We start from the raw sequence: 24,988 nt of genomic DNA, 5'->3' as shown, positions 1-24,988 counted from the left end.
ACGCTTAACCGACTGAGCCACCCAGGCGGCCCAGCACTCACCAACTTCTTAAGAGCGTTCCCACTAAAGGATTATGAATAGAAAATTGTGAACATAATAAAAAAAAGGAAAATAAAAGAAAATTGTGTGCTTGCTACCATGCTTTGGAATATGTCTCTGGCTAGAGGATGCTGCCCTCTGGGAATAACCAAAGTGTCATGTTGCTTAAAAATAGGGAAAGGTGGTCCAGGGTTAAGGCTGACTGCATGCTAACTATGAATCCATAATGTGTCACTACAGTTATGAAATATTTAATCAAACATTTGTACTATCGAGATGACTGACTACACATATCATCATGCTATGGAGTAATGTTGGAAATCTCTTAAGAGTACCATGGCTGGTTTTGATCCAAAAATAAATAAGAAATGGAAAATTCATAGAGGGATAAGATAAAAACTTAGAAGGAATGTGGGAAAAAGTTAAGTAATGATGATGCCATGGACCATTTTGTTCTACTTAGTGTCTTAAGGTTGAAGGTCTGTGTTCCCCTGCCTCCGTGTCAGCTGCTAAGGTTGAAATTCTGAGAGGCAGCAGTGTGACTTCACTGTTTCTTGTTTATACCGTGAAGGACTTCCACACTGGACGGACCTTGGAGAGAGCATATTTCAACAAAAGACCATTCCTTTTAACTGGACATAAAATGGGGAGGTGCCAGGGCTTCTGGTAGGCTCAGTCAGAGGAGCGTGTGGCTCTTGATCTCGGGGTCATGAGTTCAAGCCCCACATTGGGACGAAATGGGAAGGTGCCTTTGGACACATACATGGAGACTGTGGTCTTAACATATTCTTCATGAAAAACATCAGGGCTCTTTGGGGAAATGGCTGATTCTAAGTCTGGGGCAAAAAGTGCACAAGATTAGCCTGGAATATCTTTTCATTCCAGATAGCAGGGGAGCTCGCAAAGACTAGTAAGGTTATGTCAAAAGGACTAAGGAGACTCCCACTGGCCAAACATGAAATAATGGGAGAATCAATAAGGACGATAACCATTGGACTAAAATATACCTAATATGTTTAACCTGTGAGTTTATAATACTGAAGAAAAAATTGACCCTCACTGGGGGTTGTTGGAAAATCAAGTCAGGGACACCCGGGTGGCTCAGTTGTTAAGCGTCTGCCTTCGGCTCAGGTCATGATCCCAGGGTCCTGGGATCGAGCCCCGCGTCGGGCTCCCTGCTCAGCGGGGAGCCTGCTTCTCCCTCTGCCTCTCCCCCTGCGTGTGCTCTCTCTGCCAAATAAATAAAGTCTTTAAAACAAACAAATCAAGTCATTGTTTTGGAAATTAATAAGTAAAGGAAAGAATCTAACATTTATCCTGTCTTTCCTGTGTGAACTGTACTATACTAGGTAACAAAATAGTAGATCAGAGGCGGCTTCTCTTGATAGAAGTATTGCAAGTAATGAATAAAGAAGGGACAGCAGGATTACAACACATTATTTGAGGAGGTTAATTTCCAGAATGGTAAGGTGAGGACCCTGGGGTGTGTGTACAGATGAAACGATATTGGAGGAGTTGATAATTGTTGACTCTGGGTGACGGGTGTGTAGGAGTTCATTATAACCCCTCTGTCTACTTTTTTATGATTACTTTGGTAACAACTTTATTAACATCTAATTCACAGGGGCGCCTGGGTGACTCAGTCATTAAGCGTCTGCCTTCAGCTCAGGTCATGATCCCGGGGTCCTGGGATCGAGCCCCGCGTCGGGCTCCCTGCTCCGCGGGAAGCCTGCTTCTCCCTCTCCCACTCCCCCTGCTTGTGTTCCCTCTCTCGTTGTGTCTCTGTCAAATAAATAAAAAGTCTTTAAGAAAAAATATAATTCACATTATCAGTGTGAATTATTCAGTGTTTATTAATTAATTAGCTATTTTACCTAAAGCATGTTAAAGAGGAAGAAGAGGCAGAAATCATTCCTTCTGGAGAATGTGGAACAAAATTTATATCATAGTCGTCTTCATCAAGCTGGACAAATGGGAATTTCTCAATTGAATATAATTCCATTTCCTCCAAGTTGTTTTCACTACTATCTAAAGTAAAATAGGGGCACCTGGCTGGCTCAGTCAGAGGAGTGTGACTTTTGATCTTGGTCGAGAGTTTGGGTTTTTTGGGTCAATAAACTGTTTCGACATTTTTTCACAACTGGGTGGTATTTGAAATATGAAACCCTTAACTCACATTGAATGTAGAGATTAATAAAATAAACAAACTTAAAAAAAAATCAAGTAAAACAGTTGTTAAACAGATCATTCTAATAATCAGCTAGTGGAGTGTGATTTATGTAAAACTTCGTATTTCCATGAATATCATCTAGTGTTGTTAACCCTTCCTCTTAAGGTACATGGCATAAAATAAACGAAGATCTCTGGTAAAGATGGAATGGGAAAGAGGGTTGTAACTGTCAGCCTGAATGAGAACTTTTGACTGTGCATAGATATCAGCTATCCTGTCTTCCTTCGGCCTCACGAATTTTAAGGTGGCTGAGACTGCATTATCCTGCACGGTAGCGCAGCAGTATCACACTTGTCGCACGAGGGGTATAAAGGTGCATGATGAAAGTACTCTTTCGGGCAGAGACTTAATGATTTATGAAGCACGGCATCTTGCGGGAAAACCATTGTTCTCACTGGTGATGCCTTTCTTCTTTTCTCTTCACCTGTTCCTGTGGTTTTCTGCGTGCTCTCGTCGTTCATTCCCACCTCACTCCCATCCAGCTTGTTTACTCTTCAAGCCCAAGCCGGGTCCTGTTTTTCTCCAAACCCTTTACAGATAATGATAATCTCTTCTCTGATGTCTTTTGTGCTTATTTTAGCATTGAGGGAAACCAGGTCATTTTGCTATTTGAGTGAGCCTTCAGTGAGTTAAGGGTTTTATATTTCAAATACCACCAGTTGTGAAAAAATGTCGAAACAGTTTATTGACCCAAAAAACCCTAATTCATCTGAGCACAGTTGGAAAGTACTGCACACCCCCGCCCCCAAGAAATACTGTGATTAATGCAAAGTGCGTAACTCCGCTGATAGTTCTTTTCCTCACTGTTTAGGATCATGGCCGCTGTTCCCCAGAATAATCTACAGGAGCAACTAGAGCGCCATTCAGCCAGCAAACTTAATAACAAATTAAGTCCTTCTAAACCAAGATCTTTGTAAGTATTTTGGCTTTCATACACACACTGACCCACAGTATCATACAAATGAAGTATCTTTCAACCCTTTCACTGCGCAGATGAGGAAATGAAGCTGAGGGGTCCTTGATGTTCCCACTTTGCAAATTAACGGTAGAGCATTTGCTTTAGCAGCTCAGGTAATAAATGTTCAGTACCTTCGCATGGTTCCTGGCGCATAATACTTGCTCAGTAAATATCTGTGGGCTGAATGAATAATGAATCTTCTTATAAATTTGGGCACATAGATACTTTTAATATTTTAATATAATTTTATATCCATTCCAAAAACAGTTTTGTTTTTTTTTTTTTTTAACCAATGAGCCACCCAGGTGCCCCTGAGCCATATATATATCTTTTTGATGTAGTGTTCCATGATTCATTGTTTGTGCGTAACACCCAGTGCTCCACGCAGAACGTGCCCTCTTTAATACCCATCACCAGGCTAACCCATCCCCCCACCCCCCTCCCCTCCAGAACCCTCAGTTTGTTTCTCAGAGTCCATCGTCTCTCATGGTTCCCAAAAACAGTTTGTAAGGACACTGTAGCTCTCCATTTCTTTTCTTTCCTCCAAGCTAGACTCCAAACTCCTTCTGACAGTATTTAATAATAATTTCTATTCTTTAATAAATATTTCTATTCTATTTGATAATGTAATTATGTATAATATAGTAATATGTTTAATGATAATTTCTAGAACTTTACCAACTGTTCTGGGTGCTGGACTTTATAAATTCACCATTAAACTTCACGTCACCAAGGCCAGCAGACATCCAGGACACTTGTCCCTTTTACTTGTCCTTCAGATTCCAACGTAGCCTGTTCAGTTGTCACCTCTCTTCCCCATAGAACTTGTATCAGAGAGACAAGTCACCACATTTGAGTCTCTTCTCTTTTCCTTTTATGCTCTCTTCTCCCGCTGGACATTAAGGATGACCTCCCTGAGAAATAAAGTAGTGGGAATGGCCCGGATACTCTCAAAACTGAATAATTAGCTTCTAAATTGGAAAGATCAGAGCATACAAAGTGTAACTGAAGTTACCATATAAATTTCAAAATCAGAGGGAGATAGATTCTTTGCTCGTTTGTGATACGGTGAAGGAGTTGCTGTATACATCAGTAACAGATTCTAGAGTTCGTATAGTTGGTGGGTTTGTTAAAACTAATCAGTCTAATTCAGTTTTTCAATTGTCTTTCAGAGGTTTTACTTTTAAAAAGAAAATAACGACGGCCAACAATGTATCTGTCACTAGTGTGTCAGTAGCGAAAACACCTGTGTTAAATGATAAAGATGTTAATGTCACTGAGGCCTTTTCCTTCACTGGACCTCCGCCCCTCACCACAAGTCAGCAGACAAGGCCCAGCGACTTCAAAACTGCTCCAGCAGGACAGCAAACCAGGAGAGCTGTTTCAAAACCATTATTGCCAGATGTGTTGCAGGTTTCACAGGGAGTCTTATGTAATACCCCGAACACACCAATTGTAAAGAAATCCAGTAATGCTACTTTCAAGAAATTAGAATTTAGTTCTTCATCAGATTCTCTTGTTATCATCAATGATTGGGATGACATGGATGACTTTGATACTACTGGAAATTCGAAAGCATTTGTTACGCCATGCAAAAATCACTTTGTGAGAGTAAGCACTGCTCAGAAATCGAAAAAGTCTAAGAGAAACTTTTTGAAAGCACAGCTTCTCCAAGCAGATACAGGAGAGGCTGATTTGACTCCGTCCTCCTCTGAAAGCAAGCAAGCATGTTTGACTAAGAAACGGAACGACGACTCGGAATGGTTCAGTAACGATGTGATTTGCATTGACGATGACCCCAATCCTGAAGAGCTTATACATGGAGATGCTCAGGAGAGTCATCCTTTAAAAACTCATTTAGGAGAAGAAAGAGGTAAAAATGATATTTTATCTCCTTTCAGTATGTTGACTGTCTTAATTTTTTCAAAGCTAGGCACTGGGAACAATAGCAAATAGATACAGCCTTTGTCCTTAGGCTCTGTGGAGGGACCTGTTACACAGTCTGTTGGCCACTTTCTTGAGGCAGGACCTACGGATGAAATGAAAGATTTTATTCTAATACAATTTTTATATAAACACCAAGGGTAGCTCTATAAGGTCCATAGAGGTTAATTGGTTTCTTTTTTTGTTGAGATTTTTATTTATTTATTTGACAGAGAGAGAGCAGGGGAAGTGGCAGGCAGAGGGAGAGGGAGGAACAGGCTCCCTTCAGAGCAGGGAGCCCAATGTGGGGCTCAATCCCAGGACCCCAGGGTCATGACCTGAGCCGAAGGCAGTTGCTTAACCAACTGAGCCACCCAGGCGCCCCAGTTAAATGGTTTCTTGATGGTCTACTGGCTAGCCTGTGGCAGAATTGGGACGTGAAACTAAGCCTTTCCATTATAATTCCTTTATGGCTTGTTTCCACCAAATGTGGATGTATGACGTGATCTAATTATGCTGTTAAAGTATTACAGATGACATTGAAATCATTATCTGTTTAGGTCTCCTAGTTTTTAGGTGTCCAGAACCTCACAGCTGAGATTAGCCACGTGTGGAAGCACCCGCCCTGTGAAGTGGTTGTACGTGCGAGACTAACGCTTCTACACACCCGAATCCCATCAAGGTTACTAGGGGGTGAGAGGGGACAGAGAAGTGATTGATAATAAGTACAACAGTAGTCTAATCAAATGCTGGCTGCTTATGAAGGGAAAATTGGGTCAAAGGTAAACTGGAAAGCAACCATTGGGCATCATTATCCCACATAGTCAAGAGAGAGACACTGACTGTGGGGGACTTTAGTAACTAGGGTGCCTTTGTGGTAAAGTTAACAGTGTACAATTATCAGACTCATCTCTTATACTTCCCTCTTACTGAAATATGAGTGAAAAATAGAAAAACAGGAGTTTCATAATTGAACTGGAGACTGTCATACAAATCCGTAAGCAGATCTTCAGCCTCATTCCCGCATCCGTTAGACTTAATCCAGGTGACTCCGTCATTATTCATGAAGAAAGCCCCAGCACGGACGTGTGGAAGGAGGGCGCGCAGAGGGTGCTGGCATTGGTGATGACTCGCCCGGAGCGCCCACCCCGGTGCTCCTGCCCTGCGCTTTCTGTCTCAGTAGCGACGAAAGTAACCTGTGTTTATCCGCGGTTTTACTTTAGATGGTAGTGAAAAGAACAACGTGGAAGAAACGGATTTACATTCAATTGAGATGTCTCCATGTATTGAGCTTGACGGAGATGATGACGATACAGACTTTGTCCCACCTTCTCCAGAAGAAGAAGTGATTTCTGCCTCTTCTTCCTCTTTAAAATGTTTCGGGTAAAACAGCATGTTAATCAATGAACATTATTATTTATTTCTGGGATATTTGAGCTAATTCTGTTTAGCTAGGTAGTGTCATTTCTGTTTAGATTCGTTTCATGCTCCTGCAAAGTTTTATATCCACATGAAAGCATCAGAAAAATCCCTATTTACACATTTTATTTAATTGGTGGTATTTAAAGCTGTAAAGTTATGTTATGATTAATTACGTGGGACCTCCAAACAGTTTTATTTAGTTGATTTTGACGTGTGGAATATATTCCTAGAAATACTATATTTCCAAACTCCTAGACCTGAAATGACACAAAACTAACGCCTTATTTGGGAAGTGACTTAGTAAATAATATGTCCTCTTCTTTTCTCTTTTCTTTTCTCTTCTCTTTGCCCTGCAGAATAGAATTGGCCATTTTATTTGTCATTCACTGAATTTTAGTAAGTCAGTGACATGGTTGTGGGTAATGGGCAGTATTATGGGAAAAAGAGGTGGTACACATAACCCATCAATAGCTTAAAATACTAGTAGTCAGTCTTACCTCCATCCCTGACCCAATCTAGATCATGGTCCAGGTGAGTGGTGGAGTATTTACTGTGAACCAGTATTTTGATGAGAAACATGTCCCTCTAGTATACCACCTTAGTTAAGGAAGGCAGGCAGGAAGGAGGTGTTTGCCTGCATAACCTTGTTTCTCTGGGGTTGTGTTTTAACTGGTGGGTTAGTTGTTTAGAGAGGAGGGAAAAGTTGGAGTGTGTGATTACTATTCGATGACAAAACTAATAAAATACAGGAGCTGCCCTCTCCTCCCTTCCCATAGAAGTTAGGACAGAATTATAGAACATGAAAGAACTGAGCAAGAGTTCATATAGAATGTAGATTCTAAACAAGATTTCTCATTTAACAGAGAAGCAGCCAAGGCCCGGGGGGAGCAGGGGATTGCCCAGGATGATACAGTTAATGGCACATGGACTAAGATCCAGTGTAGGGCTATTTCCTGGACCATATTGATTCCTATGGAACATCTGGGGTTTTTTTCTCTATTTATTAAAAAAGTGTGTGTTGCACAGATGACCTTGCAGCCAGCTACCAGGATGCTTGTAGTTTTGCAGTTCCAACAAACCAGACATTTTCTTTACCCATGTTAGGTTTTGATACCCTCTACATGTGTATGTGATTTTTGCATTGCTGTAATCAACATGTAACTATAGTTTTTTATTATTTTCTCCTAACATTTTTAAAACATGTTCCATATTGCTACGTAGTCTTTATTCTTTCTAATGGCTACCTAATTTATTGAGTTGTCATACCATGGTTAACTTTACCTAGATTTTTAAAGCAGTTGGAAAATGTTTATTTCCAAGGTTATTCCCAAAGTAGATTCTCTCTATATATTTTCCATTGGAATCTCAAATATATATTTGTATATATTTTAAAACTGAAATAGAATTTTCACAAATGATACTCTCACTATGTGCAGTACACACTTAAATTTTATTTTGTATTTTATCTTGTTTTGAAGCACTGATTGTTACTTCTGGATTAATTTCGGAGGTGTAGCGGTCAGGTAATAAATAACAAAAAAGAGAAAAATGTTTGTGTAATCTCCTGCATGTCCGAACCTCTCAAGTCAGCCCTCAAAGTCCTCCATCTTCAGGCCCCACATTACCTCTTCATTTCTATCTCTAGTTACGCCCTTATGATAACCCTAAGCTCCAATGAGCCAAATGAGACAAACCAACAATCTAGAAAACATTGCTAAAAATATAAGGCCTTTTCTTTAATTATCAGTTTTTAAGACTATATAAAGCATAGTTATTTATCACTGTTCAATTAAGTTAGAAGATTGCATTCTGGGGCGCCCTGGTGGCTCAGTTGTTAAGTGTCTGCCTTCAGCTCAGGTCATGATCCCAGGGTCCTGGGATCAAGCCCCGCATCGGGCTCCCTGCTCAGCTAGAAGCCTGCTTCTCCCTCTCCCACTCCCCCTGCTTGTGTTCCCTCTCTTGCTGTGTCTCTCTGTCAAATAAATAAATAAAATCTTTAAAAAAAAATAAGATTGCATTCCAAAATCCTGCTTTAGGCAAGTACAGTTGATATCAAATATAGAGAATTGTCCTTTGTCTCTCTTCACGGTCCGTTATTTTCCCATACCTGTCATTCAAGGCTTCCTCAAATTTCCCTCTTTGGCAAAGCCTTCTCAAGTTCCAGAAGGTGTTATCTTTGGATTTCCATGGTACCCTCTCTTAACACCAATTTTAGTGCTCATTTATTTTGTTACTTTTAAAGTATTTCTTGTATCCAGTCAGGCTGACCATGTTTATATGTATTAATAATTTTTGTGTAGCATGATAAATTGTCGGAAGAGATTGGACCCCGGGTTTTCCAAATTGAGAGGCAAGCGAGGCAGAATCCCTCAAGTAGACCAAGTAGACCACACTGGGCTCCTGTGAGGAATGTAAGTCATGCCCTGTGACACCTCACGGGGTTACCAGAAGGACGTAATTGGAGGTAGAATTGAAAAGGTCTCTCGGGGCCAGAAGATGGGAGACTTTGAAGGCCAGCCAAAGAGGTTCTAGAATAGAGGAGATAAAAAAAACACGTTTCTCTTTTCTGTTATATATTGTCTGACCAGTTGTGGAAAAACATGAGAGGAAAAATTATACATTTGGTCTAAGTCTGTACTGCGGTTGGTTTTATATTTTTTAATTTGCAGTATGTTAAAGGACCTTGACACCTCTGGCACAAAGGATGGTCCTAGCATATCCGAGGACTTGCCAACGCCCGAGGGGATGACTACGCAGCAACCCACTCAAGATACCAGCACAGACTGTGACGGTACAAAAAGTATTTCGACATAGCACATATTTTAACCACCTAACGTTGGAAAACAAAGCATGGTTGTATTTTTAACCCGTGGCTGTCTGGCATAAGATGGCAAACTTGCCGTTCCTCAGCTCTAACACAGAACCACCCCTGGGCGCTGATTAGCCAGCATTTGCTCGAATAACCCAGAAACTCGTGTTCTCTAAAGATAATCCATTCTCTCTTGTGAAAACACTACTGGTTAGAGAGTTTTTTCTCGCATTGAGCCAGAATTTGCCTTCCTGGAACTTTAATCCTTGTGAGATAAGTCTAAAGCTCCTAGAAGCTTTTCTCCCCCCCCGCCCCCCGCTTTTTTTTAAGGGCTAAATATTGTTAGGACTTTTAACTCTTCTTTGTCGATACTGGTTTTGAGACCTTCCATCCTCCTGACTTTCCCTTGTCTGTACTCTGGGTTTATGACTTGATGTCCATGCAGAGTTAAATACTTTTTGTTTGATTTGTTTCTAATTCATTTTTAAACTTTCTATTAAATATCTAATATAAAGAATGCAGCCACCCTACCACTTTGGAAAGCGGCAGCCTCCTTTCCCACTCCTGATTTCTACTTCGCAGGGGCTCTGTCAGTTCCGAGGCCTGTGTCCTTCTATCCTGGAACGTTTTCTGATACTATTTCTTTTTCTTTTCTTTTTTTGTTTGTCTTCTTTTTTCTCTTTCACTCTTCCTGGGACTTCTATTATTTGGATATTAGGCTTCCGTGAGTTATCTTTTCTATTTTCCATCTCTTGCTTCTCTGGTTTCTGGGAGATTTACCAACTTTTATCTTTAACTTGTTTATGGGATTTTTCATTTTAATCAACCCTCTTCCAAAAGCTCTTTTTTCATTCTCTGACTATTTCTGTAATGTGTTCTGGCCCTTTTTGATGGGTTCTGTACTTGTGTGTGTGCACATGCGTGTGTGTAGTGAGGTATGTGTCACACGTGTAGTGCGCATGTGTGGTGGTATGCGCATGTGTGGTGGTGTGTGCACGTGCATACGTGTGGTGGTGTGCATGTACAACATATGTGTGTTGTTTCTGTTTCCTCCCAATTTCGTTTTCTTTATTTTGGTGTCTGAATTTATTGTTAGAGATGTCCCTGAAACACCTGATGTCCCTCGGCGCTCTTCTGGATGTTTTGTGCTATTAACTTCATCCTCTCAGCAGCCCTGTAAGGTAGTTTCTCTTCTCCCCGTTTTACAGATAAGGAAACCGTGGCACAGGAGCGTTAACTAGGACTACATGTGCTCACAGAATTAGACAATGGCAGAACAGGGATTGAAACCCAGTGGTGTGCAGGCTCCCGAGTTTATGCTTGTAACCACACCCTCTGCAGCTTGTGCGGCATGGTCCCACTGATAAAGTGGTGGGCTAGGCCGGGGGCAAGGACAGAATGTCATCAGAGGTCTCCCTCTCAGCTGACCTCGTGTTGTCACAAACCTGCCTTGAGACCGTGCTGCTCTCCCTGGCCCAGAAGGGGGGCTGCAGAAGTACTCACAGGACTCCACAGGTTCAGGGTCTGAGGCGGCAAGAGGGAACGGGGCGGGGGACATGGGCTTCCGAGTGAAGCAGTCCCCAGATACGAACCTGTCTCCTGCTCCTGGCTGGGAGACTGTGGAGAATTAGTGAAGCTTCTCTGAACCTCAGTTTCTTCTATGAAATGAGAAGAGTGACATCTCCCTTGCTGGGTTTTTGTCAGGATTTATGGTAAAGGGCCCAGTGTACTCTCGGCCTTCGATAAATGGTAGCTATTGTTATCTGCCAGTCTGGTAATCCCTTTGAAGAAGGAAATACATTAAGATTACTGATTTATTTGTATGAACTCTTGCTAACTCTATAATTGTTTCCTCTTCTTCTTAGAGCTCACAAAGCAGCCATTTGATAACATGTTCTAGAATTTTGCCTTAAATTAACATCCAAAGCACCAGCCTGTAACTTTTGGCAATCCGTTTAGAATTTTTTGAAAATTAGAACAGTGTTTGCCTGTCTTTGCTCTTCCATTGACTGTTCTGTTCACTGAATGCCTCACATATCAGCGGGATCTTCTTTGTGGGTTTCCTTTGTTTTCTGAGGTGTAATCTGTCTAGACAAGGAGACTTGAGCTCCTTTTCAATAGCTCTTCTCTCTCTGAGCCTATCTTGGCTCTCATTTCGTTCAGACCATTGTTCATTCTCCTCTTTCTAATCTGATACCCGCTCTCCATGTAGAGAAAACAGGCAAAACAGGGATTCAGCAATCCCTCTTCACCATCTTCGACCTCAGGTCCTGATCCGTGCCGGTCACAGTAAAAGTCCATGTTTCCCAAGTCATTCTGACATAGACGTTTGTCCCCCCGGGCCCCCGTCTGTCCTCTCTCCCTCTCCTTCCTGCCCTTTGGACCCTACAGCGGGCTGCCCTCTTCCAGTGATTTCCCGGTAACCTCATTCTTGTCTCTGAGCGTTCTCTTCCCGTTCGCTCTCGGAGTGTCTCCTGAGAATAGTTCCCTCTGCAGCTCACCTAAACCGTTTATTTCTCCCACATCCCTGAGGTCCTTGGGGTGGAGTAGGCATCTTCCTTGCTTCCCATTGCTACCCTAGCCCTTTCTTTTCTTCCTTCATTTAAAGCCTTACCTCCTTTGACATTCTTTTTCTTAGTTCTATAATGTAAATTTAAAAAAATGTGGAGCGGGCTGGCCGGATTCGACGTGCAGACATCGTCATCAGGCATTTCTCTCTCTCACACCTGTCTTCTCTCCTCTCCTCCACCCCCAGCCCCCATCTCAGTCCCCCCCGCTCCTTTCTTTCTAGCTTTCCGCTTTTCCTTGTGTGGGTCTTATTTTCAAGCTGTGTTTCCCGGGGTGGTGGCAGGGGCGGCCACCAGCAGCCTGTCCAGCTTATTGAGAAGAGAAGTCTTCTTTTGCAGTCAGAAAACTCCCAGACCTACTTCTCTTTGAGCCGCCTGACATCAGATGCCCAGAGGTTGGGGGCCTCGTGTCTCCACAGAGAAAGTCTCAGTGCTGAGTTGTTACCTTGAAGGAAGCTTGGGTGCCAGGCAGCCCGGGACTGCAGGTGGGGTGGGGGTTCTTGATACCTTGTCTGGGCTTGGTGAGATTGACCCCTGAAGTTAGTGAAAAACAATAGTAAGCTGATAAACCTTTGCATCTTACAAGGACATTGGTTACCCTAAGAGAAATAATTGAAAACTAACCTGAAATGAAATGATGATAATGCAGTTTTGGACTCTTATGAAATAGAGTAGAGATAACGTGATTTCAGATTATTTCACAGGCAGATAATATGGCAATATAGGGTAGTTCATAATCTTGTTGTTAAACTACTGTCAATTTGACATGCGTGACTGTCAGAATTGTAAGTCTTTTTTCAAGAAAAAATACTAACGAAATTATAACACTTTATAGTTAAACAGACAAGTTTGCAGCAGCAGCTTATTCACGTGATGGACCAGATCTGTAAATTAGTCGATACTATTCCTGATGATGAACTGAAAGCTCTGGATTGTGGGAATGAACTGCGTCAGCAGCGGGACATAAGGTATCTTACTTTTTCTTCTTCTGGAATATATCTGATTACATTTCGACCGACCTAAGTCAGAACATACAGGGCAGAATTTCCAGGCATTCTGAGCGGGAAACGGAATAGGCTAATTGTCACTGTGCTTTATATTTTAAATTTATTTACTTTTCAAACGCCCCTCTAGCATTTGTATTCACATTTTCGAGACTGAGGAAAAAAGGATATATTTCGCCACAGTTTGGGATGAAAACTAAAGGTATACTTGAGTGGCCTCACGTTTCATGTGGTGTTCTGTTTCCTCTTCAGAAGGAAGCTCCTGGCTGAAGCCGATTTTAATACAAGGGACGCCAGTATTCTTGCGTCAGGGTGGAGATGCAGGCCTGACTTACCTGGTAGCCCTCCGGAGGAGATGGCATCTGTTTCTGCTCTCGATGCATTTCCAACGGGTGATTCCTGTCCTACAGGGAATTCTGTTAAGGAGTTAAATTTTCCACACCTTCCCTCACATTCTAATTCCACTAGGGAGTGTTTACTGGCTACTACCCCAGGAAAGACAGGATTCTCGGCCACCGCGAAGAATCCCTTTGAAAGACCGTTATTCAGTCCCCGTTTACAGAAGTCCTTTGTAAGTAGCAACTGGGCTGAAACACCAAGGATAGAAAAAAGAAATGAAAGCTCTTACTTCCCGGGAAATGTTCTCACAAGCACGGCTGTGAAAGATCAGAATAAACGCGCTGCTCCAATAAATGACTTAGAAAGAGAAATCCAGGCTGCCTGTGATATTGACAATTTTGACATAGATGGCTTTGATGACGATGATGATGATGACTGGGAAAATATTATGTATAATTTAGCAGCCAGCAAATCTTCCACAGCTGCCTGTCAACCTATTAAGGAAGGTCGGCCAGTTAAGCCAGTATCAGAAAGAATTTCTTCAGCCGAGACAAACTGTCTTCCAGTGGCATCTACTGCTCAAAATAAAAACTCAGAGTCAATTCAGAATTACACTGGTAAGTTTAAAATAAATGCTTATATTTTATATGAAAACATAACTGTCCAAAATTGGAATTGTGTAAAAAAACCGATAGCAAATCCTCCTTGCCTGAAAAGTACATTGTTTCTATGCAAATTCCTGCTGATACTATGAATTACAAATCACAATTTCAAAAGCAAGTTGCTCCTTTGTCTCCATAGCAGCTGTAGTTTTATAAAATGAGTAATTATAACCTATTGTAGTAAAGCTCTAAAGTCATTACAAATGTGCTTTGCCTTTAAATTAACATTTTTTAAGTCCCTAAAATAATAAAGCTCATGAGGACCAAGTTTTTAATAATTTGGCGGATGAGTAAAAGCAAGGCTGAATTTATATGTTAAAACTGTAATTGTATGTATTTTTAGAACTCTGAATTGATGAGAATTGATCAATTTATAAAGTAGAGAAACATGCAGGGCAGTCTAAGAAAGACATGAAGTCAGAAATTTCTTAAGACAAATTATTTCTTGGACGCCTGGATGGCTCAGGCAGTTAAGCATCCGCCTTGAACTCAGGTCATGATCCCAGGGTCCTGGGATGGAGCCCTGCGTTGGGCTCCTTGCTCAGTGGGGAGCCTGCTTCTCCCTCTGCCTGCCGCTCCCCCTGCTTGTGCGTGCGCGTGCTCTCTCTCTCAAAAAAAAAAAAAAAAAAAAAAAAGACAAATTATTTCTTTGGGCCTAAAATCCTTTTAATTCATTCAACAAATATTTATGGAGTGCGCACTCTGGGTCCTGTTCTGTGCTGGGTTCTGATCATAGACAGATGAGTAACAAGTAGTCCCTGTCCTCCTGGAGCTCACAGTTTAGAAGGAGAAGTTTGTGGAGAAGTGCCGTTAGCCACTGGAAAGGCTGCAGAGAGAAGCCAAAATTAATTTTAAAACCTTACATCGACCCTGTAAAGTTACTGCCGAGTGTTTTTTAACTGAAACAAGTTTCTGTGTGTAAGGTTTTATGAAGTACAGCCTTCCCTATTTTTGCCATTGATGACTTAATACCACGGAGGTTGTTCTTAACGGTTACACTGTTGACCTTTAGAATAACCATTAATGGATTTATTTTTGTATCACGTTAGAATGTGTCATACTTGATGTTCCCAATTATCTTTGAGACAGTTGAGTGTTGGGATTGGAGAGACTGCCAGAGCTGGCGTGAGCACCCCTTGTTCTATGTGCTGACCCAGGGCTGCGAGAGCAGGGATGCAGAGCAGGGAGCAGAGCAGGGGGGTGGATGTGAGAGACACGGTGGAAAAAGAGCAGAGGAAGCCGAGATGCCTCCGAGGTTTCAGACCCGGTGACTGAGAAATCTGTGACGCCGTTAGCAGAGCAGGGGAGTCGGGAGGCAGAACAGATTGGGAGAAAAGTTGAGGAGGGCTGTTTTAAGACTTGTGGAGCTTATAGTGTTGTTAAGTCATTCAGGTAGAAATGTCTTGCAGACATCTGGAGACACGCGCAGGACCGGCACTTCGGCAAGTGTCAGTGGGGCCTTACGAAAGAGCATTCTGTGCACAGAGGTGATGTTTAAGATCAGAGCACTAGGAGAATTCCAAAGCAAGAATGGCTAAAAGACTCCCAAGTCTGCAAAGACTCCCAAGTGTAAGGGGCAGGTGGAGAGAGTGGAGCCAGGAGAGAGAATTTAAGTAGAAAACCCATGATTGTCTTGAAGGTCAAGAGAGAAGGAAGAAGGAAATAAAGGAAATAGTAAGTGGTAGGTACTGCAGAAAGATCAAGGAAAAGCCTGGAATTTGGCCTCAGGAAGTCTCTGGCGGCTTTGACATTTGGTGAGGATGAAACCCTGATAAGTGGTTAAAGAAAGATGTGCTGCGAGGACATTGTATGCCTTTGATTTTGTGTGGCAAAGGGTAAATGCTAAAACTGACTTGTTAACAATAATGCACTGATTTTTCTTAACATCGATTATTTTCTCAGACAAGTCGGCACAAAATTTAGCATCCAGAAATCTGAAACACGAGCGTTTCCAAAGTCTTAGTTTTCCTCATACAAAAGAAATGATGAAGATTTTTCATAAAAAATTTGGCCTGCATAATTTTAGAACTAATCAGCTAGAGGCGATCAATGCTGCGCTGCTGGGTGAAGACTGTTTTATCTTAATGCCCACTGGTATGTATTTTTAGATGTAAATTGGCAGGAGTCCATTGGCAGATGTTAAATGAAAGCCCTTTAATAGAAATAAAACAAACACCCACATGGTATTTCCATCATCAAGGGACCTCTAAAGCACCTGTGCCACAGTGAGACAGTGTCTTACCTCATGTCCTCTGTTGACATGATAACACTAATAGCCCTTTAAGATTTGCAGCTCAAAGCTTGTTGTGTTGAATCGATCTAGAACTCCTTTCTCTCTCTCTCTCTCTCTCTCTCTCTCTCTCTCTCTCTCTCTCTCTCTTTTTTAAGTCTAAATTAGTCTGGAACTTGAACAAAAAAATTACCGTCAGAGACCTTGCCTATCTCTGGCACTTTATTTGGCACAGTCTAGTGTTGAAGGGTGGTTAAGATCATCGGCCTGGAGCGGTGGCCTGGCCTCAGCACACAGCTCTGCCACTGGCTTGCAGTGTGACCTTGAGCGAGGCCCTTCGCCCCGAGCGCCGGCTTCCTCCTGTGTGCAGGGAGGGGGATGATAGTACTGCACAGAACGTCGTGAGGATTAAACGGAAAGCGTTTAGCCATAGCTTTCTTGGCCTCCGTTTTGAAGAGATCCAGGACTTTTCATCGTGCCATTAAAGTCTGTAACAGCTGTCTGATGGTTTATAGTCATCCAAGAAGGAATGTTAAAGCCGCAGTTAGCATAGGGAGCTCAGGAATCTGAGCCGCGGTACTTATGTGGAGCCTTCCCTCTGCCTTTTACCCACCTCGTTGTGACCTTTAGCAGTTAGTTTTTGCCATCGTTATTAAATTATGTTGAGCAAGCATCTGAGCTTTTTCAAACTGATTGTAGAATTTAGACAACACTGGTTTAATAATCAGAATTTCATATTTCCTTAACTTGTTGTTCACTGTCTTCTGCCCTGACTTGTTTTGGTATTGCAGAACAGAAGCTGGAAGGGATCATGACAGTGATCTAGTCCAGTGGTTTCAGGACTTTTCATCGTCCTTTAGGACTTCGAGAGGCTTTTTGAGGGTCTTCCCACCCCAGTTTCAACCTCTTGATTTATACGGATAAAGATTCCAGATAAGGTTTCTTTTAGAACCGCCCTCCCCCCCCCCCAAAAAACACTGATCTAGTACATTTTGCAGGTGATAAAATTGAGGCCTGGTAAGGTTAGCTGGTGTTTCTAAGTCAGACAGCCTATTAAGTGGTGGAATGGAAGCTAAAACACAGCTTCCCAATCTTTCCTTGACATTTACACATACATATATACCAAAATGAAATGTGCTTACCCCACATGCAAAAAAAAAGGTAGAATTTGATGTACAGTTTAAAAAAAAAAACAACAAAGTCCTAGAAACTGCCTGGCACAAGCTTCTACCTTTAGTGGATGGGAGAAGTTGAAAATTAGAGACTAATCATTTTAGTTATCATTAAATGTGTACTGATTGTCTTACCATTTTGAATTAGAGTTACACAGAGAGATGGAGGTGCATCTCAGAATGTCTTTCTCTTCATCTTCTGTTAGTACACACCAGTGTAGTTCTACCCTTTTTTTTGTCTTAAAGGAAGATTGGGAATATGTCCTTCTTGATAAGCGTACAGGGAGTCAAAGCACAGATATCTAATGTTGAAAGGTTCATACCAGTGGTTTAAAAAAGTGAGATCCTGCAAGTGTTTTCTGGATCATCAAAGAAATATTAAACATGTTCACTGTGGTCTTAAGTGATGTGTAGTTTATCACGTTTTAAGTGTTTAAAATTAAATATTATACAAAGTAATTATTTTCGTCCTAATACTATGGTAGAATACCCCTTGTATTGCACTTGGATTTCCCAATTCGATTTTTAAAGCAATTCTATTGCCTCTAAGTTTCCTGCCCTGATTCTTGCTTTTGCATTCACGTATGCCTACATGAGATGTCCTAAAAGGTAATTTTTGCACATTTAAATTGTCTAAATATTTTGACTCATTCAAATATGGCAAATTGTTGGCACCGTGGGGACTGTCACTTGGTGTCCTATTACTTAATTGCTTTTTAAATACTACCATATGATTTATTTTGTAACTTTTGCCTTCATGTTCTCAAGATAGAACCTGACAGGTTTTGTTTTTGTTTTTGTTTTTGTTTTTGTCCCTTCAGGAGGTGGTAAAAGTCTGTGTTACCAGCTTCCTGCCTGTGTCTCTCCTGGTGTCACTATTGTCATCTCTCCCTTGCGATCACTCATAGTAGATCAAGTCCAAAAGCTGACTTCCTTGGATGTAAGTTAAAACACTACCAATTATAATAAAAAATACTAATAAACATAAAAATAACTATATTTCAGCACTCTGGGTAACCTTGTTTTATTAAGCAGTTCATGAACTATAAGAATAAAACAGCAGTTTCATTAAGTTGTATGAGTCTTTGAAAACTCTGGGAACAGATAACCTTCTGCAGTTCAGTCTGATTTTATTCTAGAAAAATGTAATTTAGCAAGAACTTTTAACCTGTATTTTGCTGATGTGAATTTCTTTTACTAGTGTGAAAGGATTCTTACTACTGCGAGATCAGCGTAGTTCCTGCCTTTCTTCACATCTTAAAATGCATACACAAGGGCACCCCCACACGTGCATCCTTCTTCCTCCTGGCTGAGGTTAAGAACCTACATGAATGCGTTCTGCCAAATCCTGCATATTCTCAAGGTTATGAGCCCCCACCCCTCAACAAGACCACTGGTTTGATTTTTCTCCCAAAGAATGTGTTTGTGCAGTGCCCACCCCCAGTGGCCCACCAGGCCTGATGCTACGGCCCTCTCATCGTCCCTGTGCTTTAAAAATGCCGGAGATACATTTGCCCAAACTCAGACGAGCCGTACCTTAGGATGTGACTCTCTTGGGTGCTGAATTCATATTCATCTTCTCACAGATATGAAAAGCAAAGGTAGTAAAGAAAAGAGAGAAAAGCAAGAAAGAAGGAGAATATTTTGAGTTATGGCTAAGAGGTTTTTTTAAATATGTGCTAATTACTTACTTTCACTGCATTGAGATGATCTTTCCTTTGACCCAGGTTTGATATGTGACTTATAAAATATTTATAGAACCTAAGGATAAATATATGCTTACGTTTACCACTTTTGTACTTAGATTCCAGCTACATATCTGACAGGTGATAAGACTGACTCAGAAGCAACAAGTATTTACCTGCAATTATCCAAGAAAGACCCAATTGTCAAACTTCTATATGTTACTCCAGAGAAGGTTTGTATTGATACCATTATTTTTAAAATATGGTATTAAAGCTGTGTTAGAAAAACAGCCCAGTGCTGCCTCTCGAGGAGGGAAAAACCCAGTCTTCCTCTCCTGTGTTTCCTCCTTTTCCATCACGTAGAGCGTTTCACTTCTGGTGACCAAATATGTGGGCGTTTCTCCTCACTCTGACAGCTCTCTGTGACCCCAGCATGACACTGTCTGCACAGAGATAGCCTCACATCCCACGGGGTAAGGGCTCGGCCCCTCAAGATGGATCCCACCCTTCTTTAGATGCCAGCAGCAAATAGAAGGTCCCCAGGTTACCCATACCTTCTGTCCGATTTGGCTAACAAATCAGAGGTTCCCATGACCCCCTCCTCAGTTCGATTAATGTGCTAGAGCGGCCCGCAGAACTCAGGGGAACACTTAACATTTACCAGTTTATTAAGGGACGTGATAAAGGATGCAGATGAACAGCCAGATGAGAGAGACACAGGGCGGGGACTGGCGGGGACTGGGAGGGTCCCGAGCGCAGGAGCTTCTGTCCCCATGGCACTGGGATGAGTGACCCTCCTGGTGTGCATGCGTTCACCGTCCACTTTGGAACTTGCCAAACCCCCGACTTCTCAGGATTTTGTGGCAGCCTCCTCGCGTAGGCAGGATCATTTCCAGCCCCCCTCCCCTCTCTAGAGGACGGGGTACTACTGGAAATTCCAAGCTTCTGATCATGGCTCGGTCTCTCTGGTGAGTAGCCCCCGCCCAGAAGCCATCCAGGAGCCCACCCAGAGTCACCACACCAGAACAAAAGACACTCCTGCTGCTCTTATCACTTGAGAATTTAGAAGGGATTTAGGAGCCTTGTGTCAGGGATGGGGTCAGAGACAAATATTAGAACCAGGGAGGCTTCTATTCTTATCACCTAGCAAATTACGAGGGTTTCAAGAGCTCTGTGCCAGGAACTGGAAGTAGAGACCAATACATTTTTCTGTTACCTCGTTAAAGCCCACTAGAATACGTATTGTTTTTAAATTTTTGACATGATCTTTTTTTTTAAAGATTTTATTTATTTATTTGAGAGAGAGAGCACGAGCACTGACTGAGCCACCCAACTGACTTAGCCGTTGACGTAATTTCTGATATACGGTATAGTTCAAGGATTCCTGTATAACTTTCACCCAGAAACCCTAAATGGTAACATTTTACTATAATTGCTTTATCGTTCTTTCTCTCTCTTTACTTTTTTCCTAAAATATTTGAGAGTAGATTGCAGACATGATATCCCTTTCAACGCTAAACACTTCACAGTGCATTTCCTAAAAAATTACTGGGCGCCTAGGTGGCTCAGTCGGTTAAGTGTCTGCTTTTGGCTGAGGTCATGATCCCGGGGTCCTGGGATCGAGTCCCGCATCGGGCTCGCTGCTCGGCGGGGAGCCTGCTTCTCCCTCTGCCTCTGCCTGCCGCGCCCCCTGCTTGTGCTCGCTCTCTCTCTCTCTCTGTCAAATAAATACAATCTTTCCTGGGATCGAGCCCCGCATCGGGCTCCCTGCTCAGTGGGAAGCCTGCTTCTCCCTCTCCCACTCCCCCTGCTTGTGTTGTCTCTCTCTCTGTCAAATAAATAAATAAAGTCTTTAAAAAAAAAAAAATCATTGAAATGAGAAAATGTTTACTGACACAATGACTTAATCTGTAGACCTTATTCTAGGCTCACTAGTTGTCCAATGGTGTCCTTTATAGCAAAAGGAAATCCTAGATTATGAATGGCATTCGGTTGTCATGTCTCTAAAGTTTTTCTGTCTTTCATGATTTTGACAGTTGTAAAGCATGAAGGCCAGTTGTTTTGAGGACTGTCCCTCAGTTCGAATGTATCTTGTGTCTCCTCATGATTAGATTTATGTTACTCATTTTGGCAGTATCATAGGTGCCGGTAGGCGCTCAGTGCATCCGACTGGGACATGCTTGACGTCCGTTCATTCTGTTACTGGTGATGTTAACTTTGATCACTTAGTTGAGGTAGTGTCTGCCTGATTTCTCCACTGTACAATGATTTCTTTGTTGTTGTTGTTGCAATCAATATAATAATTACAAAAATAAACATACTTTTTGCTTTTGTAATGAGTAGGTATCCTGCTGTGGAGTACACTGAGACCATATAAGTATCCTGTTACTCATCAGACTTTTACCCAGGAGGGTCTTTATCATCCGTTGATGACTCCCTGTCAGTGTTTACTATAATGGATGCCAAAGGATGATTTTTCTAATTTAGCTGGCATTTCTCCTGTAAGGAAGAGCTTTCCCTTTTACCTACATATATATTTATATCAACATAAAATCATGGGTTCTTAATTTGTCAGGGGGCTATAATCACTTCTCTTTATTTGGATCTTCTAATTGTCCTTGACTTGGCTAGTAGAAGAGCTCCATCTCACTGCTTCTGTGTCCTTTTCACATGTCCCTGTCTAGACGTGGATGCCAGATGTTGTCATTGCTACCGGGACATCATTGCTTCTAGGCCCTGTATAGACAGAACCATGAAATAACATACATACGAGAGTGTGCGTCGCCCCCCTAAATGACATGCATTCCCACAACACACATCTGTAACCCTGGTACCAGTGTAAACGTGTGGTGAACCTCAGGTATATTGAGGCAAAAAAAATGTTATAGAACCATTGACCTAATACATGACTGCTTGCTAAATGAAGGGTGAATATTGTAGAAGGTCTCATTTGGAATTTTCTATTACTTCTGCCAGTTCTCTTCATACACTGAAATAAGAACTCCTTTTATATGGAGGTGTTGATACAGCCTAAGTTGTAGTGGAACTTAAAGACAACAGAGTCCTTAAGGTGATGTGGGGTTTAAATGTTTTCAGATCTCTAATGGATACATTTCTGGTCTAGGTCTGTGCGAGTAATAGACTGATTTCCACTCTGGAGAATCTGTATGAGAGGAAGCTCTTGGCACGTTTTGTTATTGATGAAGCACATTGTGTCAGTCAGGTAAATACTGGTTTATGTGACTTGAAATATCAATAAATACATACTCCCAATAGGATATATATTTTCAGAATAGAGGGAAATCAGTGACTTATTCTAGCTCACTGAAGAATAAGATAGTTCTCAATACAGTGAGCAGTGTTTGCTTTTTATGGAGGGAAGATCCAAATAGTCTGAAAAGCGGTATTTTTTTTTTCCCAACTAGTGGGGACATGATTTTCGCCAAGATTATAAAAGAATGAATATGCTTCGCCAGAAGTTCCCCTCTGTTCCAGTGATGGCCCTTACCGCCACAGCTAATCCCAGGGTCCAGAAGGACATCCTCACTCAGCTGAAGATTCTCCAACCTCAGGTGTAAGTTGCTGAAAGTCCTGAATTTAAAAACCCTGGGACAGTGGTTCCTGGATTGCTGCACATTAGAATCGTGTACTGAGCTTTAAAAATCCCAGGCACAGATTGCACTCTGTCAGTTAGATCACAGTTTGGGGGGCCATGAGCCATTATGTTTTTAAAAATCCCCAAGTGACTCCAGTGTGCAGGATAATTCAGGAACCGAGGCCCAACGGCTTTTTACTTACTAACATTAAAACTCTACCCCAGTATTTTGGAAGTAGGGGTAAAGTGTGTGCTGTACCTGTTAACTCTAGGATGGTCCCAGGAGTAAATTAGCTTTTATTCATCTAATTTCAGCTCCTGTACATCCTAGAGTATACATCATGAAATAAACAGATGACCCTGCTTTGTCATTTTCCCCTGAAGTCCCACTTACTTTTTTTTTAAAGATTTATTTATTTATTTATTTACTTGAGAGAGAGAGAGAGAGAATGAGAGGTAGAGAGCACAAGAGCGAAGAGGATCCGAGAGAGAAGCAGGCTCCCCATTGAGCAGGGAGCCCGATGTCGGACGCGATCCCGGGACTCCAGGATCACGACCTGAGCCGAAGGCAGTCACTTAACCAACTGAGCCACCCAGGCGCCCTGAAGTCCCACTTATGTCCAAGATGTTGAAAACCGTCCAGAAACGATGCGTGACAGCTTTTATACTTTGTTTGCATCTCAACAGCAAAGTGCTTCTTGTTGCCACCAAATCCATAATTACTCGTAACAGAAACTACTGTAAAAAAAATATATATCCCCACATATCTAGGTTGCCCTGGATTGTTTCGTACCTCCCCATGAGTTTGTAGAGACAGGTGCATTCTCTGATAGGTTCATTCACTCAGCAAATATTTACTGAACAGCTGCTGTGTGCCCAGTTAAAATACTGTTCCTTTTTTTTTCTTTAAATTTTTTATTATGTTAATCACCATACATTACATCATTAGTTCTTGATGTAGTGTTCCATGATTCATTGTTTGTGCATAACACCCAGTGCTCCACGCAGAACGTGCCCTCTTTAATACCCATCACCAGGCTAACCCATCCCCCCACCCGCCTCCCCTCTAGAACCCTCAGTTTGTTTTTCAGAGTCCATCGTCTCTCATGGTTCGTCTCCCCCTCCGACTTACTCCCCTTCGTTCTTCCCCTCCTAATACTGTTCCCTTCTAATTTATTAGTGGGTGTTTTGAGTTTGAGGAATGCCTGAAGAAATGACCAGTAGTTGGGGTGAATTGTTAAGGCACACCTTTTGTTCATTTGGAAGTAAAGACAAGTAAAGCTGGCTCTTTAAGTATTGTCGTTGGTAAAAACAGCAGCATCCCTCAGCGGGTTATGGGAAAAACCAAAAGTGCCACATGAAGGATATGGGAGTAAGACAGCCACAGGGATTAGACTGGCATTCTGGAGCACACAAATTTTAGAGTCCTCAGAATTTTGTGTGTGAAATCACAAAATTTGGAATGGAATATTTGACTTTAATCTCACTTGCAGAAGGGTGTTTGTGTAGAATTTGGGGGCGCCGGGAGATTTTGCTTCCATAATTGGTATACATTATAACATTATATTTAAGGTGTCGTATTATGCTTTAGGTTCTAGTGAATAACCTACATGCTAGAAATTCACTTCTGTAAGTACTATATTGATCTGTGAAAGCCTTTCTTTTTTTTAATAGGCAATGTTTTTAGCTTTCTTCCACCAAATTTATGCCAGATGCAGTCTACTCTTTTAGGCCAGTCATATTAATTGCCAAATGCACACAGTTAAAAGAAATTGCATAAATTCAACTCACCTTTTGAATAATTTTCTGTAAGTATGGAATTTGTCGTTTTTGTTTGAGTAAACATTGCACATATGCATTTAGAGACAGACACCTTTAATATCTTTTCCTAGTCGTGTGAGGAGATCAGCCTGGAAAAGCAATAGATTGTACATTTCCTGAGTCTAGCATGTGGCGCCCTGTGCATAATTGGCACTCAGTAAGAATGAATAAATGGAACATATGGAGGAATTTTGGTAAATGTGGGTAAAATATGAAAATTTGGGCAAGTCTGTTGATTCCTTAATATATTTGGTACTTCTATATTTGGGAGAGTTTAAATCTCTTAGTGGAAGTAAAAAATTTTAACAGACACTTTCTGGTACATTTTTTCCTGATCTCTTTTGCCAATAGGCCCTTGTTTGGATTAAATTTACCCAGCTGCTGCTCTGTCGTGGGCCCTGGTGAAGGCAGGTCTCCCTAGGCTTGGAGCTATGGCCCCCGTGCTCCTCTCCTACAGTTAGTCTGTGCTGACCTCTTCTTTGGGAAGTACAAGGATAGGTAATAAAATAGAGACTTTATTGCTTTTCCTTAG

At 41.7% G+C, this 24,988-nt stretch overlaps 1 protein-coding gene across 2 annotated transcripts in view; it reads left to right on the top strand.

The window, feature by feature from the left end:
- Window positions 1-24,988, top strand: part of BLM (BLM RecQ like helicase) — a 90,455-nt gene that overhangs the window by 23,990 nt on the left and 41,477 nt on the right. The window contains exons 2-12 of one of the 2 annotated variants that reach the window (XM_027571201.1): window positions 3,081-3,182; window positions 4,400-5,100; window positions 6,374-6,533; window positions 9,242-9,363; window positions 12,784-12,916; window positions 13,205-13,908; window positions 15,856-16,047; window positions 18,177-18,295; window positions 19,160-19,273; window positions 22,165-22,263; window positions 22,466-22,614. In XM_027571201.1, the coding sequence (XP_027427002.1) occupies window positions 3,085-3,182; window positions 4,400-5,100; window positions 6,374-6,533; window positions 9,242-9,363; window positions 12,784-12,916; window positions 13,205-13,908; window positions 15,856-16,047; window positions 18,177-18,295; window positions 19,160-19,273; window positions 22,165-22,263; window positions 22,466-22,614 (2,591 nt within the window). In that variant the 5' untranslated portion in view covers window positions 3,081-3,084. The remainder of the gene's footprint in view (window positions 1-3,080; window positions 3,183-4,399; window positions 5,101-6,373; window positions 6,534-9,241; window positions 9,364-12,783; window positions 12,917-13,204; window positions 13,909-15,855; window positions 16,048-18,176; window positions 18,296-19,159; window positions 19,274-22,164; window positions 22,264-22,465; window positions 22,615-24,988) is intronic. The other variant, XM_027571202.1, reaches the window with a different exon arrangement.

Source organism: Zalophus californianus, chromosome 6 (assembly GCF_009762305.2).
Source record: "Zalophus californianus isolate mZalCal1 chromosome 6, mZalCal1.pri.v2, whole genome shotgun sequence".
Lineage (NCBI taxonomy): Eukaryota > Metazoa > Chordata > Mammalia > Carnivora > Otariidae > Zalophus > Zalophus californianus.
This window is presented reverse-complemented; position numbering and strand designations above follow the sequence as displayed.